This window comes from Narcine bancroftii, chromosome 4, assembly GCF_036971445.1.
Source record: "Narcine bancroftii isolate sNarBan1 chromosome 4, sNarBan1.hap1, whole genome shotgun sequence".
Taxonomy (NCBI): Eukaryota; Metazoa; Chordata; class Chondrichthyes; order Torpediniformes; family Narcinidae; genus Narcine; species Narcine bancroftii.
Window position 1 is genome coordinate 276450130 of NC_091472.1, and position 18807 is coordinate 276468936.

At 43.5% G+C, this 18807-nt stretch overlaps 1 protein-coding gene across 14 annotated transcripts in view; it reads left to right on the forward strand.

Annotated features, from left to right (window-relative positions):
* LOC138761991 (low-density lipoprotein receptor-related protein 1-like) overlaps positions 1–18807 on the forward strand; it is a 1165126-nt gene that overhangs the window by 655981 nt on the left and 490338 nt on the right. For all 14 annotated transcript variants that reach the window (XR_011356692.1, XM_069935089.1, XM_069935091.1 and 11 more), the window contains one exon: positions 4460–4609. Coding sequence is in view for 13 of the 14 variants with exons in the window: in XM_069935089.1 (XP_069791190.1) it covers positions 4460–4609 (150 nt within the window). In the remaining variant the exon portion in view is untranslated. The remainder of the gene's footprint in view (positions 1–4459; positions 4610–18807) is intronic.

Below are 18807 nucleotides of genomic sequence, written 5' to 3' on the forward strand. Positions count from 1 at the left end.
CTCCTTTAAGATCTTCAGTTCATCAAACTTCAGCTCCTGACGTCTAACTTGTTCCTTGCAGATGGGATGGGAAGACATGAGAATGTCAGGAAGTGAGTCACCTGTACGGGTCTGCAGGCCAAATTATTCTCATGAGATGTAGGCCTGAATTAGATAAAAGATAAAATGGGATCATGTTGAAGGATCAACAACTTTAGCTTACATGTAGCTTTGCAAAATTACACCAATGAATCCATTCTGCAAACTTCACCCAGCCTTCAATGGGAAACCTCAAAGCTTCATCAGTTGATTAATGGCCAGCCAGTTTCTGTCCATCTTGGGAGAATATGATGATTTCAATGAACATTTATAGATTCAGCTTACATGACCAAGTATTACTGTAACATATATTCTGAAATGTAAATTAGTGATCTTCTCAAAATAATTGATGCAACAATCTAATAATTAGTCAGTGTGTTTAATACTTGAGGTTGAGGTTGACTACAAGTCCTGCATAAAATGAAGTACAATTTCCATTTGGAGCAATTGCAGATTCTAGGGAAAATTATGATAGGTTTTAGAAAGCTTTTCCTTTCCCCTAAAAAATTTAAACTTCTGTTGTTAGCATACAAAAGGCAATTAAGCAGCAATTAAAAATTGTTATAATTTACTTTGAAAGATTTTCTTCATATGGTTAAAATATAAAAGAGTGAATTTTAATTAAAGCAATTATTAACAAAAATAGGGTTACAAAATAAATTATTATATTGTATGCTTGGAGGGAGTGGGTAGGACCAGTACTAACTGCTAGACACAACAGCTTCCTATCTACTGGCAACTGGCTACTACAGCCACAAGGCCTAGTGACTCAGCAGCACCTGTAGATCTACTGAGAAGCCTTGGCCTATTCAACGTAGTTATGTCATGAGGTCATCAGCACTTCAGATGTTATGACGCCAGGTGTCTATATTAAGCCTAATAACACTGTAATAAACACTCTTCTCTTCCCTGGCTGACAACTTCAGGTGTGGCTTCGTTATTTCAACATGATGGCGTATGAGCACAAATATCATCTGCCACAATATTTTAATTCCTGTGTCACACTGCCATTGTTGAATGAATTGATTATAATTAATGATATTGATTTTTTTAATATCTAAATTATTTTCAAGTTACATTCAGATCTTTTGGTAAATAACAAACTAAAAGTACATCTGCAAGTTATTACTATGTGCTCTTTACAGTGCCCTCACACCCAAATGGAAGAGGCAATTTCATTGAATTCCCCTTCCAGGTCTTCTAATTCGTTTCAACTTGCAATAATGATTCATCTTTGGGCTTCTGACAATTTGGAAATTGGAGCCTCATTATAAACTCAAGATTTTTAAAACTAGCACAAAGAATGGAAGTGTTGCCAGACCTGCTGGAATAGCAAAGCTGACCACCAGTGCGATCCGTGGAGTTTTTGTGTTATTGATAAAGCTTTGTAGGGTTCTACTGCCCTGGTCCTAATGCTGAAAGCTCCAGATATGTTTTTAACAGCCTGTTAAAGGATCACTTTTAAAAAAAAAATAAAGTCTTGCAACTCTGGAGGTCTGTGCCCAGCATGGCAGTGCCTGTGCGGGCAGTGTACCACAAGGGCTTGCAGACGTCAGGTGAGCAGTGGACTGGCTAAAGATGCCAGAAATGAGGAGAAACTGCCCCCACCCCCCCCCCCCCCCCACACACACCCTGTTGAGAAGGAGTGGAGACAACCCTACAGGATGGTGACCGTGGCTGTAGACCAATGAGGGGCTCAGCAACTGAAGGATCACATAGGGTTCAGGCGGTCAGCGACTCGCAATGGAGGGATTCACCAAACCCAGATTTGTGAGGGTGCTGAGGGCACAAAGGGATCCCAAAGGGCCTCAGACACTGAAGCCTTCCTGATTGTTGTAGAACTTTGGAACTGGAGTTCGGGTTGCCAATGCATTGACAAGTCTGTGTGGTTGCAGAGGCTGTAAAAGCAAAGGAGGTGACACCATGGAAACTCAGTGTCTCATCAAAGATTCTCTTTGGCTATTCTTTCTCTCTTTCTGTAAGGGGCGCTGGGCAATTCTAATGGTGACTGCTGTATGGCATGTGGAAGGAAATGTCTGTAATATTATACTTTCAGTATTATTACATAACTATAAAGGAAATTTGAAATCTTGAAAAGAGTGCTGTAACTAAAGTTGTATCAAATGGCAATGACGTTGAAATCTCCTGCTTTTTGTTGTTTCATAGAATATAGAAAACTACAGTACAGTACAGACTTCTCCCCTCGATATGCCAGCTCATATATTCCTCCAAAATACATCTACTAAACCATCTCTCTCTCTCTCTCGTAATTCTGTATTTTTGTTTCAAATCTATGCCCATCTAAGTGTCTCTTAAATGCCCCTAATGTTTTAACCTCCAGTATCACCCCCTGGCAAGGCATTCCAAGCACCCAGAGCTCTCTATTGTGGGGGAAAAAAAAACTTTCTCCAATGTCTCCCTTAAACTTTTCTCCCTTCGCTGTTTGCTTTTCCACTCCTGGGGAGGAAAAAAAAAATTGCTGGCTATTCACTTTATCTATGCCTCTCACAATCTTGTAGACCTCTATGAATTCTCCTCTCATCCTCTTCACTCCAAAGAGAACAGACCTAACTCTGCTAACCCTTGTCTCATTTGACTTATTATCCAATCCAGGTAACATCCTGGTAAATCTCCTCTGCACCCTCTCCATAATTTCCGCATCCTTCCTGTGATGAGATGACCAGAACGATTCCATTTGCACAAATTTTAACAGAACTTTAGGAGTTGGAGTAAGCCTGAAGCCATTTATAAAATCATGACTAATAGAACCTTTGCCTCACTTCCTTCCTGTGCTGCTTTAGCCCTCACTCCCTTTTATATCAGACATTCTTTATCTCTCCCTTATGTATCTTCAATCACTCCGAGTTCTTGGTAGAGAATTAAAACAAAGTTCCATCCATATAATAGAATGGATGCTCTTCATGCTCACTCATAAATGAATGTACTCTTATTTAGAAACTGCCCTCCTTTTTGAGATTTCCCCTGAAGAGGAAGCATTCTTCCAGCACTATGAACAAATTGTGATGAAAAATTAACCCAGCTAAAAGGAAAGTCAGGAAAATGGGTTCAAACAAGGTCCAGATTTTAATCATAAAAATAGATGTGGATTCTGGTGGTGGCTGGGGTGCTTCAGAGAAGGTCAGTTGAGATGCCTTGCAATTGATATTGTATTCTTCTACATGATATAACTCATGGTGTAAGAATGGACCAAATTTGAACATCTGCATCAAATTATATCTTCCAACATCTGAGAAAAAGCATAAGCAGTGATGTTTAATTAGTTAGCCTTGTTCCTTTTGTGGAATCCGGAAGGGTTAGAACTGGCATAAGGAATTGTGTGATTATTTTCATTTGTCTCCACTCTGCTGCCTTATCACAAGGGGCCCTGAGGAGAAGTCACTCCAACTTGGCAAGTTCCAGGATACTTTATCACAGCTCCTCAATGCCATGGTTGAGCCAGTTGAATTCCTTAATGTTTTGGAATTGCTGAGATTTGTTCTTCTTCAACTCTACCTTTGTTGTTTTCTTTAAGTCAGAAAGGTGTTTACTCCTCCTGTATACACACTTACTCTGGAAGACAGAAAATCTGAATGCGCTTTGTTTTTTTTTTGACTAGGATGCCTTTCATTATAGTGACACATTGTATATCTGACAGTTAATTGGACAAAAAATATGAAGACATCAGATAAACATGAATAAAATTCCCAAAGATGTCATAATCATAGCACGAGGACTTTGCAATGGAATTGTTCAGTGTCAAAAATGTGTTGATTATTTATAGTTTGCTTGGTTTTTTTTTCTCTGTCGACTCCAGGCATTCCTTGCTGTTTCTGTTTCTCAAATGATCTACAGGTCCCCATCCAAAACCCATCATAAATAACTCACTAAATTTTAAAGCTCAGCAACAATCTAATGAAGTATTTCAACACGCTTGTGTGCTTGGGCATGTGTATGTTTTGCAATCATTCATGCTGTTTATAACTGCTCTGTGGAAGGAAACCAAAATGTTGGTAATCCCATTGTTTCTCTGTTCAGCAGTAGTTCAAAATTTTCCCACAGAGCTTACTATAAAATGAGACAGTTTTTCCTCTACTCCTCCTCTCAGGGTTTAATAGAATGAACTAATGGGAATGATCTGAGAGATGACATAGAGTCAATGAGCCAAATGGTCTCCTGTGATATATGAAGAATAATATAAAAATAGATGTTGGTGCATGAATGAAGTGATTTGGAAGAATTGAAATAATGTGCGTTTGGATACCCAGTTAAGAATCAGTAAGAAATAATACTGACACAAAGTGATCATCATCATGTTCTCCCCCCCCCCACCCCCCCTGACCCCAATAAAAGATTTTATTGTAATTCTTCTATTTACTTGCAGGTCTTTCAGTTGATTACACCACAAACAAGCTATACTGGATCAGTTCTGGCACTGGAAACATCCACAGGTGCAACTTGGATGGTTCAAATTTAGAAGTAATCAGCTTAATGGCACAGTACTTAACCAAAGCGACAGCATTGGCAATTATGGGTATGTATTTAACCATTACGATTTTGCACCACGAGGACAGACAAGGATTTTATGCTTTGTTAACCTGGAGGATGATATTCTTCCTGCTGATCTTGATGAAAAAATGCACAAAACATGGTCATTTAAAACACTTGTGAAGAGACAATGCTCTAACTTCATCTAATGTTCTGTGGACCAAATGAACAAAGTTGTAATGAAAGCACTTTGAACTCTTCTTAAAATGATCTGCATTGACTTCATTCTTATAAATTTCTCAATTGCATTTAAGCACATGGCCATTAATATGCTGTGAAGTTACCACATCCAATATTTTGGCTTCTGGACTACTCTTTGTTTGACCAGCATGTTCATTTCCTCATGAAGGACAGGGTGCAAGTAAAACTCTACTTTGCTGTTGTCAAAGGGTTATTGGCTTTGTTTGGAAATGCTGAAACAGTTCTCTTCATTTTCAAATGTAGCTTAAAACATAATATATAGACCATCTGGTCTAACCATTCTGAGGTGAAGTTTACACAGCTTTCAGATCATTAGCCTAAAAATTTACATGACAATCTTCATCCATGTGTTTAACACAATTTTGAATATAATTTCTTCCACAGCAGCAAAACCTAAGATTGAATTTAAGATCCAAACAAGTAAATGAAATGAGATTTATCTTGCTCACTGTGCAAATTGCCTACATTTAATTTGTACTGATGGGTCTAAATTTTCCATGAGGAATTGTCTTGTTAAAAATTGATAAGCTGAGAAATACCACAAGGAAGAAAATGTTATCTTCCACACTGCTTATTAATTGAAATCTATTCCCAAACTATTTAGGAAAAAAAACCCATAATATATTATTTGGTGATATTGGTTTGATAGATTGTGGTTTTGTAAAATATATTCCTGCATGGCTTGTAGCTGTCATTGACTTGGAGAATATTTATTGCCATCCATAATTGGCATCAGCCTGAATTACCTGTTAAGATCCATTGATGTTCTTCAGGAGTCCAGTGTTGCAGGCTGGATAAAGATGGTAGATATTCTTCTCCAAAGGACAGGAGAAGAAAGCATTCTAGGAAACTTCCCACTGGCTAGGACACGAGATGAGCTTGTTATGACAAACTCGTGGTTTCATGGGTCACCTTTATTGATAAAACTGTTTTTCCTTCATTTTAAATTTATTTAATTTCTTAATTTTTATTTTAATTTTAAATTTCTGAGCTACTATGAAGAGGATCAAATTCATATTACTAGAGCAGCCAATCTCAACAGGGGCCACAGCACATCCTATTTGTTTTAAGTCGATTGAAGAGAAGTATGGAAGAAACCAAGTAAACTGTACTTGACTGCTTTATAGGGAAGGGGGGCCAGAAATGTTGAGCAGAGTTCTAAGGAGGCCATAGCCAAAAAAATAATGTTGAGAGGACTGTATTTCTCATACTATTTTCTTTTTATTCAGAGGATGATATATTAATGATTATTTATGATGAGTTGTATATGATGAATAAAACACCAGCATTTGACAATGATGGTCAGGCAATGAGGAGAAAAAAAATGATTGGATAGGAGAACTAGAGAACAGTGATTGAAAGATAATCCATACTGGGTATTCTCAAAAAAATCAGACAGAGGTTGAGAGAAAAAATAGCAAATTAATTGTTTTTTTTTTCAATTCTTGGGATATGTGATTATTTTTTGTAAATTTTTACACAAGACTCAGGTTCAGTATGTCCCTTTATTGATTATGCAATTAACTATAACATCTAATATACAGTACAACTAAAGATTAAATATTGTTCTTGCTGCTGCCTTCTATCTGTGTTATTGTTAAGTGTTATTAAGATATCGTATCAAAAAATGCCTATATTGCGCAGCAAATTATTTTCAACATGTTTCTCATTTTAATAATATTACATTCAAATTATTTTCTTGCAATCAATTATAGCAGCTTTGGGAGTATGAAGTGAGTAAAGTGTTTCATGTATTACAAGTACAAAATAAGAAATGTCAGGAATTAAACAAAACTCAGAAAATTCTGGGATGTGAGGAGTAAGGATTAGAAATGTACAGAGTTGTACGACTGCAGACACATTAGTTTGGTCTTGGTTTTTGTGAAACTGGGCAAAACTGAATGAGAAATAAACTTGTAATTTAAAGTTTGTAGGATATCCTGAACTAATCAACAATATGGTTTGGCTCAGCTGACGTTTGTTTGGTTCAGATCTATTCTTTTACACATAGCTTTAGAGCAAATTTTTGCAATGTTACAATTTTGTGAAGGATATTCGTACTGAAACAAACAGTGGCATAATTATCGGCAGAGTTTCATTCCAGTGATGAAGGTGAGCAAGTACAAATCTTCAGTTGACCCCTTGTATCTATGAATATTTTTCACTCACATGATGTCCTGTTGGGAAGAATATCAAGTTCGGTGGGTTCACAGAGAGATGAGTCTGGACACAAGTGTTACAATAACATCACTTTTATTGACATACAGGAAACAAACAGGGGAGACTGTTAAAAAGTACTCGATCACTATTTCACTTAAGCAACTATAGAGACATTCAGCTCAGGCTTCGATTGGACTCCATCAATTGGTAACCCTATACTCGACCCGCTCACACATTACAAACAGTGACACCTAAACACGCACACACCAACAGGATTACGGCACTCTGTAACTTCTGATCTCGATCTCATAGTACTAACGGCTCAGCTTCAGTGCAGTGCACACCTTACCTGCGACACTTTCAGCCATGCCAACAGTAGCAACCTGGCGCGTTGCAATGTCGGGGGCTTGAACCACGAGGCAGAGAGAAAGAAGGTGCTGTGCGTTGGTGTTATATACAGTGCTAATTTGTGCTTCTAGACAATAACGACCCAAGGTGATTTGAAATTAGCCAACGGCAGTCCAACCTGAACCGGTTTCAGATGGAGAGGACACGTGACTACTCACAATACACTCATTCCAGGCAGGTAGAGAGGCCATGTAAGGAGTAAGGATTCCACCCCTCAGAAGTCTTATTACTCTGCAATCACTATGAAGACAACCAATAAGTCTATGTACATGTTATAATGATAAAAAAAGAGGAAAAAAAACCCAAAAAGACATGTTATAATTAAAACAATACCAATCAAGTGGATTAATATATTCACAAATGCCTTCCATGTGCTGGACAAAGCACATAATCAAATTCAACAACAATGTCTCACCAACTCTCTTCTTCTCACACCCCCCACCCCCTCACTCTTCCATCTTGCCCTGCCACTGACCAAACAGGGTTGCTGTGTTTCTGATGGAACAAGGAGCTGTGGGAGTTGTTCCCCAGTCTCAGAGGAAGAAATTTGTCTGGTCACCGACTTGCATTGCCTTGTTTCTCCAGCTTGGCTGGCAAATATGAGCACCCTTAACATCAATGTCTGCGAAGGTTATCCATCAGGTGCCAGAGCCCTTTCTTGACTTGAGCATCCCATGCCTTGACCTCATGCTTAGGTGCTCCCGAAGCACAGAGCACAAGAACCTGTCGCCTTGCTATCCTGTGGTAAGGCAGGGGCAGGCCGGCAGCAATATATCCAGGGTGTACCCAGAGTGCCCAGTTTTACTGGGCTGTCATTTGACACCAGGATGCCATTCCTGCTCATGCTCTCTTTAAAAAGGTGCTACCAAGTGCCTGTGTTAGATCGCTGGGAGGAGTCTTGAATGAAAGTCAGCAAATTTGTGAGTTTAAGTAAAAGCTCCTGAAGCACCCAGCCCATGAAGTACAGTAGTCGCCTTTTATCTATGGTTTCGCTTTCTGTGGTTTCAGTTACCCGCGGTCAAGCATGGTCTGAAAATATTAAATGGAAAATTCCAGAATTAAACAATTTATAAGTTTTAAATTGCGCACTGTTCTGAGTAGCGTGATGAAATCTCACGCCATCTCACCCGTGACTTGAATTAACCCTTTGTACAACATATCCATGTTGTATGCATAACCCACTTAATAGCTGTCTCAGTTATCTGATTGACAGTCATAGTGTCACAGTGCTCGTGTTCAAGTAGCCTTTATTAAGAATATTGTTATAATTGTTCTATTTTACTATTAGTTATTGCAATGCCTATGTATATATCATTAAAAAAATCCTAGTATATATAGGATTCTGTACTATCCGTGATTTCAGGCATCCATGGGGTGGGGGGGGGGGTGTCTTGGAACATATCTCCTGTGGATTAAAGGGGACGACTGTATTTGTTTCTGTTAATGGGTGGGCTGGGGCAATGCTGTTGTTATGAAATGAAACAAAAGGCATGAAATGATTTTTACTATTATTTGATTAACTGATTTTATCTACTGATAAGCTCCAACTTTGAATCTGTGACACTACTAATAAATTGTAACTTCAGATCCCTGAATGTGCTTAAAGGCATCATTATGACAGGTCAGGGTGATTAGAAAAGAAGAGAAAAAACACGAAAGATCCATTACAAGTTTGTGCCCACAATGCGAATAACGAGATGAAGTTGAATATCTAATGCTGAGGTTTAGGTTTCCATGGCAACAGCTCTTGCCCGTCTTGCGGAGAGTTCTTTGCATAATAAGTGTCAGAAGTTGTTTTTTGTTGGTTGCTGGAGAGGTTCTTGGTTGAAATCAGTGATGAGATTGCAGCTGTCTGTTTTGATGAATGTTGTAGACCCTCGTATCAAGAAGAGGAACAGCTTGAAGGGTAGTCTTCTCCTGTTTTTGGGGGTGGGGGTGGTTGGGAGAGCTCAAAAGATAGATTAGCAAGGGGCCACTTCCGGTGGGGGAGCAAAAGATGGGAGGCTGGACCAGGTCAGAGGTGGCAGCGCATGTGAAGCTCCACCCCACAGGGCTAACCCCGCCCCGCAATGCTCTCTCCAGATTTTATAATCCGACCCCAGAGTCCCTTCCCTGTACATGGGTCGGCTCCTGCTGCCCCCATTGGTGAGCAAATACACAACCATACATGGACCTGACAGGATGCCCACACACTTATTAATACAATCTCCCACATTGTCAGTCCAATCTTCCACTCCCACATAATTAAGAGTCCACGTGTGTCAGGCTGAAACTCTTTGAAACCTGTAGTGTTTGGAAGAGTATCAGGTTCGGTCGATTCACAGAGGGATGTGTCTGGACTCAAGTGTTACAATCACACGCAACTTTTATTAACACGTGGGAAACAAACAGGGCAGAATGTTAAACAGTTCTTGATCACTATTTCACTTAGGCAACAATACAGATATTACCTCAGACTTCAGTTGGAGTCCGACAACAGTAAACCTATACTGACCCACCTACACACTACAAACAGGAACTTTTACACACACATCCAGTTCTCTTACCAGCAGGGTCGTGGCTCTCTGCGAGTACTGACCTATTGCAGTACTAATGGCTCAGCTTTAGTGTAGTGCACACCTTTACCCGCAACACTTCCAGCGATGTCCACGGTCTCGACCTGGTATGGAGAATATCCAGGGCTTCGACTATAAGGCCAAGGGAAAGAATGTGCTATGTATTGGTGTTATATACAGTGCTAAATCTGTGCTTCTCGTCATTACTATTCCTAGGTGATTTAAATTAGCCAGTGGCAAGGTGTGCACTAATGGGTGGCTCGAGTCCAATCTAAACTGACAGGTGATGTGACTTATGAATAGCTTTCAAATAGAGAGAACATGTGATGACCCACAATACACACATTCCAGAAGGTATGGAACCCATGTTTTCTCCACACACAACACATGGCCAACTAAAACCAAACCCTTGATCTTCTGATATTGAGCTGGATGTCCTATTGACAGTACAACTTTTCTATGTGTTCAGCAATTGAATTTCATTTAAAACCTGATCACTGTGAATATGATTGGGTACTCAGATTGTACAGTTTACTTTTTGACATTAATTTGGAGTCCCGCATGCACACAATTTCAGAGATCTAGTGCCATCTCATGGTAATGACAAATTATAGGCATATTTTGAGTTCAGAGGATTGTGCAAAGATTCAGGATGACCACCCTCATGTTTCACAGGAGCTGCACAACAACTTAATAATGGAAAGGATGAGAAACAGGTGAAAGCTTAAACAAACAAATATGATGAAGTCCTGCACAGGGGCCAATATGTTAATTGAGGGAACTGCAGTTACAAGTTGGGTAAGTGGTATTAGCCACAACCAGGAGTTAGCCTTTGCCGAAGGATGATGGCCAAATTCTGGTTTGTTAGAAGGACTGAGACCATCCTGGGCCTTTACTTCAGAGTCCCGAACTGAGGATTCCAGCAGGACAGCTGATGTTTCCTTTCTTCCAGGGTATTTGACTAGCTCATTTGAACATTCCTTCCTTGTTGTCCAATCTCCCACCCCTGCCCTTGAGAGCAGATTTTCTGGAACTAACTCCAGAAACATGGCAGAGAGATGGATAAGACTGGCAGCTTGATGTTCCAGGATACAGATGTTTCAGTCTTTTTCACTCAGAGAGTGATTCATGTCCAGAACCACCTGCCAGACAAAGCAAAAGAAGCAGGTATTGTGATGCACTGTGGTGACAGTAAGCAGACACAAGATTCAAAAGACTGAACAACAGGCTTTATTCCACTTAAACTCTTCTTCTGTAGTCAGCTGCAACTCCGTGTGACTGATCTCAAGGGGCTGGTGGATGATTGGCAACTGACTGGGTGGGGCTTGATCCATTCAGGTCGGCTGATTGACAGCCGGCCATGTGTAGTCTGTCCTCCGGTGATCTTCCTGAAGGTACACAGGTCACCCCCTGGTGTAGGCTAGTGGCGTTTCACCACATTCACCCCTTCTTTAAAATTGTCCCATGGGGGGAGGATGCATCCAATGTTCCACGAGCCCCAAACATGTGGACATTATTTACAAATTTAGACGGTTCAGTGGCCATTGGAGTCTCTGTAACTGTCGCAGATGGAGTATGTGTGAGATAGTGGGGGGGGGGGGGTTGTCCCCCATGGTTTAGGGTGGGGAAGGCAGGGCAGGTCAATGTGCTCCTGGTGCCCCACAGTTGTCTGGGGCAGGGGAGGTGCATTGTGCTGGTGTGGTCCTGGGGTGATGGAGGCTGTGGTGCTGCAGTGGGAGCTCCCACTGGTACCAGGTCCTTGTTTGAGACAGTGTCCTCCCTGCCGCTGGGGTACCTAACATAGGCGTTATTGTGGTTGGTTGGTTGGTGTGTAGGAGTAACATCTGCTCGACCGGGGGGGGGGGGGAGGGGGGGTGTCAGCCTTGTGGTCCCGGATGTATCTACATAGGAGCACCGGAACTGGGGATGTGAGCCAAGCTGGGAGTGAGATAAACAGGCATTCATGAGGGGCCTCGTTATTAGCCGTGAACAGGAGCAACCTGATGGCAAGGAGTGCCTCGGGGAGGGCATCCTGCCAGTAATCTACGAACCAGCCCTGGGACGTGAGGGCCTGGAGGACTGCCTTCCAGATAAGCCTGTTTTCGTGCTCTACATGCCTATTACCCCTCAGGTTGTAACTAGTTGCAATGTCCCATGCAGTCAGGTACTGGCACAGATCCTAGCTCATGAATCCGGACCACCAGTCACTTTGGATGAACGCAGAGTAGCTGAACATGGTGAAGATCTGCATCAGCACCCTGATGATGGTGGCTGTGGAGGTGTCTTGGCACGTGATGGCGAAGGGAAAATGGGAATACTCGTCTATGACCATGAGGAAATAGATTTTCCAATTCATGGAAAGCAGGGGGCCCCTGAAATCTATGCTGAGACTCTCAAAGGGCCTGCAGCAGGTGGAAGATGCAGGGCTTGCATTCAGCGCAGACCTGGCATGCCTCAGTCATGGTTTAGACTTCCTGGATGGTGTATGGGAGGTGTCGGGACTTGATGATGCCCGGGTGGCAGAGGGACTCGTGCAGAGCCTGCAGCTGGTCGTCATTGAGTGATGCACAGGTCTAGGAGAGGGTGGCGGAGGAGTTGTTAAACTTTCCGGTTGGCTCTGGATGTCGTAGCTGTACGTTGCTAGCTTAACTCTCCAGCGCAAGATCTTATCTTTCTTGATCTTGCCTTTATGGGTGGTGTTAAACATGTACTCCACTGCACGCTGGTCAGTGAGGACGGTGAATCTCCTGTCAGCTAGGTAGTGGCGCCAGTGGCGGACCGCTTCCACTATTGCTTGGGTCTCCTTTTCAATGGCAGAGTGCCCCAGCTTGGAACCGTGGAGGGTCCTGGAGAAGAAGGTGACAGAGGGCCTTTCCTGGTTAAGGGTAGCAGCGACGGCCACATTAGAGGCTTCGCTCTCCAATTGGAAGGGGAAGTCCTCATCCTCGGTATGCATCGTGGCATCTGCGATGTCCTGCCTGATGCATGTGAAGGCTGCCTGTGCCTCAGGTGGGAGGGGAAAGGTGATGACATGGGCCAGTGGGCACATCTTGTCTGAAAACAGGAAACCCATTATGAGTAGTAAAAGAAGAGGCCAAGGCACCTGCAAAGGTCCTTGAACATGTGGGGGAGGGATAGCTCCATTAATGGGCACATCCATTCTGGATCCGGGCCAATGACACCATGTGCCACGATGTACTCCAGTATGGCAAGGCGAGTGGTGCTGATCACGCACTTCTCTTTGTTATATGTAAGGTTCAACTCCTCATCCATCCAGAGAAATCTCTCCAGGTTGGCATCGTGGTCCTGTTGGTCATGGCCACAGATGGTGACATTATCCAGGTACGGAAAGGTCGCCTTTAATTTGTGCCACTCTACCATGCGATCCGTCTTCCTCTGGAAGACGGAGACCCCATTCAAATGGAACTCGACAGAACTGGTAGAGGCGTCTGACTGCCTCAAAGGCGGTGTAGGGCTTGTCCCGTGAGTGGATGGGGAGTTGGTGATAGACTGACTTCAAGTCAATAGTGGGCTATCTTGTTGACCATGTTGGCTATCCTCAGCAAGGGATAGGGTTTCAGCTCGGTTTACCGGTTGATGGTCTGACTGTAGTCTCTGACCATCCTCAGCTTACTGTCCCCTTTCACCACCAGGACTTGGGCTCTCCATGGGCTGTTGCTGGGTTCTACGACACCTTCCGCTCGAAGCCGTTGCACCTCTGCCTTGATAAAGTCTCTGTTGGCTTCACAATAACGCCTACTTCAGGTGGCTATGGGCTCGCAGTCTGGCGTGAGGTGTGTGAAGAGGGTGGCAGGGGAACGATGCGCAGCATGGAGAGCCTGCAGGTTGGCCGTGGCTGGTTGGATGGCACGTTGTGGAGCATGAGTGGGGATTGGGGCCCCCTGAAGGTGAGGGTGATGATCTGCAGATGGCATTGAAAGTCTAAACCCAAGAGGACTTAGGCGCAGAGTTTGGGCACGACTAGGAGCCTGAACCTGGTGCTCGTCTCCCCTCCAACAGTCTGATCGGCAAAGCAGCGCCCGTAGGTGTTAATGGTTCTGTCCTGGGCGGCATAGACAATAGAGAAGGTGGTGGGGTGGATTTTGAGTTTCAGGGAGCTGGCCATGTTCGTGTGAATGAAGTTTTTTTTACTGTCGAGTAGGCACTTTGTTACCTGCCTGTTGATCTCAACATCCATCATGGAGTTCCCAAGGCCATGAGGAATATATCTGGACAGTGTGCTGGCCGCTAGGAACATCTCAGGATCCAGGTTTCAGTTCCCCGACAGTGGAGGCGAGTTGTGGCCAGTGTCATCGTCTGCAGATGTGGGATGCATTGAGAGAGGTGAGTGTTGGCCAGTGGCATTCTCCATAGGCATGGGGTGTGGTGAGTGGTGATTGGCAGTGTCTGCAGATGTGCGTCAGAAGGGCGGCCTGGTGAGCGTCCATGTTGATCACATCATCATTGTTGTTGGTGCTGGTGAGGTTGGCAGTGTGCTCAGTGTAGGCCTGGGAGGCCTCAAGTGACTCTGGAGCCTGCGCCCGCCTGGCCCAAGATGGTGGCACCGCGTGGGGGTGTGTGACGGCGGCATAGCTGGCCTTTTTCAGCTGCACGGGTCGCATCAGAGGAAATGATGCTGTTGCAGGCGGTGGAAGTGATGTCACTCCGTGAAGCGGAAGTGACGTCCTTGTAGTCCGTAGATGTGGCGTCTTAGCGGGGCGGTGCTGGCATGGCCAGGGACTGGTCTGGATGTCTGGTGAGCATGTGGCAATCGTTGCCGGCGAGGCCGGAAGTAAGGCTGCCGAGGCCAGAAGTTGCTACGGGGGCAATGACATTGCCCCACAATCGCACGTGCCCAGGACCAGGAGGGAGGAGTGTTGGTTGTAGAGGGCCACTGAGTTGCTGGTAGACTTGTAAAGTCATATCTTAGTGTAGTGGCCTTTCTTGCTGCATTTCGAGCACAGAGTGACATCACTTCCACTGCCTGCTGGGCAGTTTCATCACAATTGCTGATCCTACCCACACTGAGACCCACAGTACATACAAGGATGTGGGGCACCCGCTGCAGCAATACTCTCATCCCCCAGCCGGTTTTGGGCCACAGCTGCAGTCTGTGCTGTCCACGAGGAGACCTGGGGGAGTCTGGAGTCAAAGGCTTTGGTGTGTAGGACTGCTGCCTCCAGGACATGGATTACCTCCCCCAGTTTTTGCCAAGGAGTAAATATTGTCCTCCAGTAGCTTCTGCCTGATGGCTCTCGAGCGCAGACCTCAGACGCAGGCGTCCCTGATCAGCCTTTCGGCTTCATTCTTGGTCACCCCTGGTTCAGCTGTGCAGGGCTCTCAGATAGGACTCAGCTGTCTCTCCAGGCTGCTAGGCACAAATGCTTAGCAGGTACTTGGTGAAGACTACATTTGTTGGGGGTTTATACATGGTCTCCAGGGGTGTTCATTGCCTCCAGGTACTTGGTGCAGTCTTTGAGGATATGGAAGGCTCAGGGACCCAGCTTCAAGCGGAGCAGGACGAGCTTTTTCCTGTCGAAGTCTAGGACGTCAGCGTATGCCTCAATGATCATTTCAACCATGTGCTTTCAGATTGTGAAGCATGCTTGCGCTTCCGGGTGACGTGGCTTGACTTCGAGGCTCCCGGTGCTTAGGAGCTTTTCCATAGCATCTTAAATTTTAAATAGAATGAATTGTGATGCACTGTGGTGACAGTAAGCAGACACAAGATTCGAAAAACTGAACAACAGGCTTTAATCTACTTAGTCTTCTGCTGTTGTCAGCTGCAACTCTGTGTGACTGATCTCAAGGGGCCGGTGGATGATTGGCAGCTGACCGAGTGGGGCTTGATCCATTCAGATTGGCTGATTGACAGCTGGTCATGTGTGGTCTGTCCTCCGGTGATCTTCCTGCAGGTACATAGGTCGCCCCCCCACAGTAGGCTAGTGGTGTATCACCACAGATATGATTATGGCATTCCTCAGAACTTTGGAAAGATGTCTGGATAGGAAGGGTGGAGAATGATGTGCACCAAATTCAGGCAAATGAAACTTGCTTTGAATGCCAACTTGGTCAGCATAGAAGGGTTGGGCTGAAGGGCCTGTTCCATGCTGTCTTAACTTATGACTCCAGTTGTTCAAATACATTTGCACCATTTGGATTTCAACTTCATGGCTCATGCAAATTTTGGCCTAACACACATTTTATGTACACAGGGATCAGAATTACTTCTTCAAGCAACACCTGATGTACTGCCCATTGGAATATTGTTCCCATCTGGAGCACTGCATACCGCTCGAGAATTTACAAATGAGCACTTTCACCTACCAACATGTCTGACCCACATTGAGTTTGATGTTGCATTATCACACCAACACCCTGTATACTGCTGTAAATTCATGACTTGAATATAATCAGTTATTTTGATTGAAGGTTTTTTTTTACAATTCACATCCTCCAATTGACAATCTGCTGAGAAGGCCACGATGATTGTGAGAATTAAAATAATAAGTTGATCAAAGATGGACACTGAAATTCCACTCGTGTGCATGAGCTGAACTCAGCAATGACAAAGAAGGGAAGAGAAGAATATACAGTATTTATTTTGTAGTTGTTTCATTTTGAATCATGCCAGAATTATCAGGAAAGCATCCTGTGAGTTCACTGCATTTGAAGTTCCATATCACATTAAAATGCAATCTAGTTTCCCCGATAATAAATGTGCTAATATATTCTTTGTTCCTTCAGGAACTTCTGTCCATTGGCACTTATTTGGAATGGTCAAAGGTCCATTCCTGCTCTATTAAAATTTCTAATTCTACCTTGAGTAAATATAACACTCATATTCCACATAATCTTCATTGAAGTAATATTTGCAGCTCATTAACTCTTCCAACATAAGAGAAACATCACATATCATATGAACTTGGGAGAAGACTGGTATGCTGTTTATACACCATGACCAAAAGGGTATTTAACAGGCCAGCAGCATCTACACTGCTAAAGCAAATTGCGTTTTGTCAATGAAAGAAGCTATTAATTCTTTTAAAGATGAACAATTTCAACATTAGGCATAAAATGAAAATAGCTATGTAACTGAAAATGGCATGTCCCCATCCCAAAAGAAACATAATATAAATTCTGATATCTTCTACAGTGCTTTATTGTACTTCTGTGCTTGTCAGGATAAGAAAGGTAAAGAAAACACTCATTTAAAAATTTGCTAAAAATCCAAATGTTAAAGTAAGAGCTGGAGATAACAATTTGAGATTTAATTTGCACCTGAATTAGCGTAGACACAAGGCTAAGCTCAAACAAGAGTTAGTACTTGCATTGCTGAAAGTTATTTGTGTAATCAAGAGGGTTACAATGAAATATGCCATGCCTCATGTGAACAAGCTTCACGCAGCCAACACCACTTTTAATAAAGTTTCCTAAGATGCTTGGCGTGCCCACAGAAGTAGAATTTGGGGCGATCATCCGCCACAGTGGCTGAGGTCAAGTTACTAGAGGAGTGTGATGATGCCTGTGACCAGTCACTCACAGGGCGTGTAGTGTGAATAAAAGCTCATGCGACTGGAGGGAGAACAAAAACTTTTATTAGCTTATAAGCATAGGGTCTCACAGTGGTCTTCAGAAGGGTTCTGGGTTTAAGTGGGAAACCATGGTGAAATGTGAGCAGTACGGGTGAAGCCGGGGGGTGGGGCCAGCCATCAGCACATCACACTACCAGTGAATCGTATTTTACTGCAGGGTAGGATGATCTCCTGTCCCAAGATGGTGGCACCTGTGGTGGCCAAGAGGTGGCTGAGTGGTCATCTGAGTTTTGGAGGGCCATCTTCAGTCTCTCTGTTAGTTCAACAGCCCCTTGCTGGTTGAGTACCTTCTGCTGCAGGAGTCTCTGCCTTATGTATCCCGAGGGGGTGCCAGGCATATTGGTATCCCAGATGAGGTCCTCTGCATTCTGGGTGGCCAATATTGCTTTGCAATCGCATGCCCTTCAAAGGACCTGGAAGGCCCATAGATACTGGGCACTTGACTCATTGGATAGCTGTCTCTGCACGGCCAGGAGGTGCTTTGTGTAGACCTCATTTCCCCTTCTGCGGTACTGGCCCTTCAGGGTACTCGTGGCCTTCATATACAATTTTGTGTCATGGATCATAGGGAAGACCAGGGGTCTGGTGTGTGAGAAGAAGAGTTTCAGTCTGTTCTCATCCACGTTAACAACATTCACAGCCGATATCAAGAAGTCCTCAAGGCAGCGTAGCCAGAGTTTGAATGTGTTCGGAGCATCGGAGAATCAAAGGTTTATGTTGAGTTTATTGGGCTTCAGGTAATGCTTCATCTTTCTTGAAAATTTATAGTCAATAAATTTGATGCACCATCAACTACCACAAAGACGCAGGTTGTGAAACCGATAGGCTTTTATTGACTATGGACTGGTGCAGCAGCCAGTCTCATCGACTGATCCTGGCAGAAATGAATGAGGAGCATGCAAGGGGTTGTGTGTAGGATCAATCTTGGGAGGCATGCCCAGCCAGCAGTAGTCAATCACAGCATTACTGTGGTATATCACACACACACACAGCATTCATTGCACACTTTCATAAATTACCCTAGAATGGTAGAATCTGGGAGGGAGCTAATGGAATTGTGGTATGCATCAAAGGGGTTAAGGTAAATCACTATCAAAAGGGATGCTTGATAATCAGCATGGACTTGGAGAGGTGAAGGGCATGCTTCACTGCTACATAATTTTTATGAGTATGACATAAATGAATTATTTTCTTTGGATATATGATCTAAGATGGGTGTTTTGGTCACCTAGCTCTAAAAAGGTTGTTATAAAGTGGAAAATGCC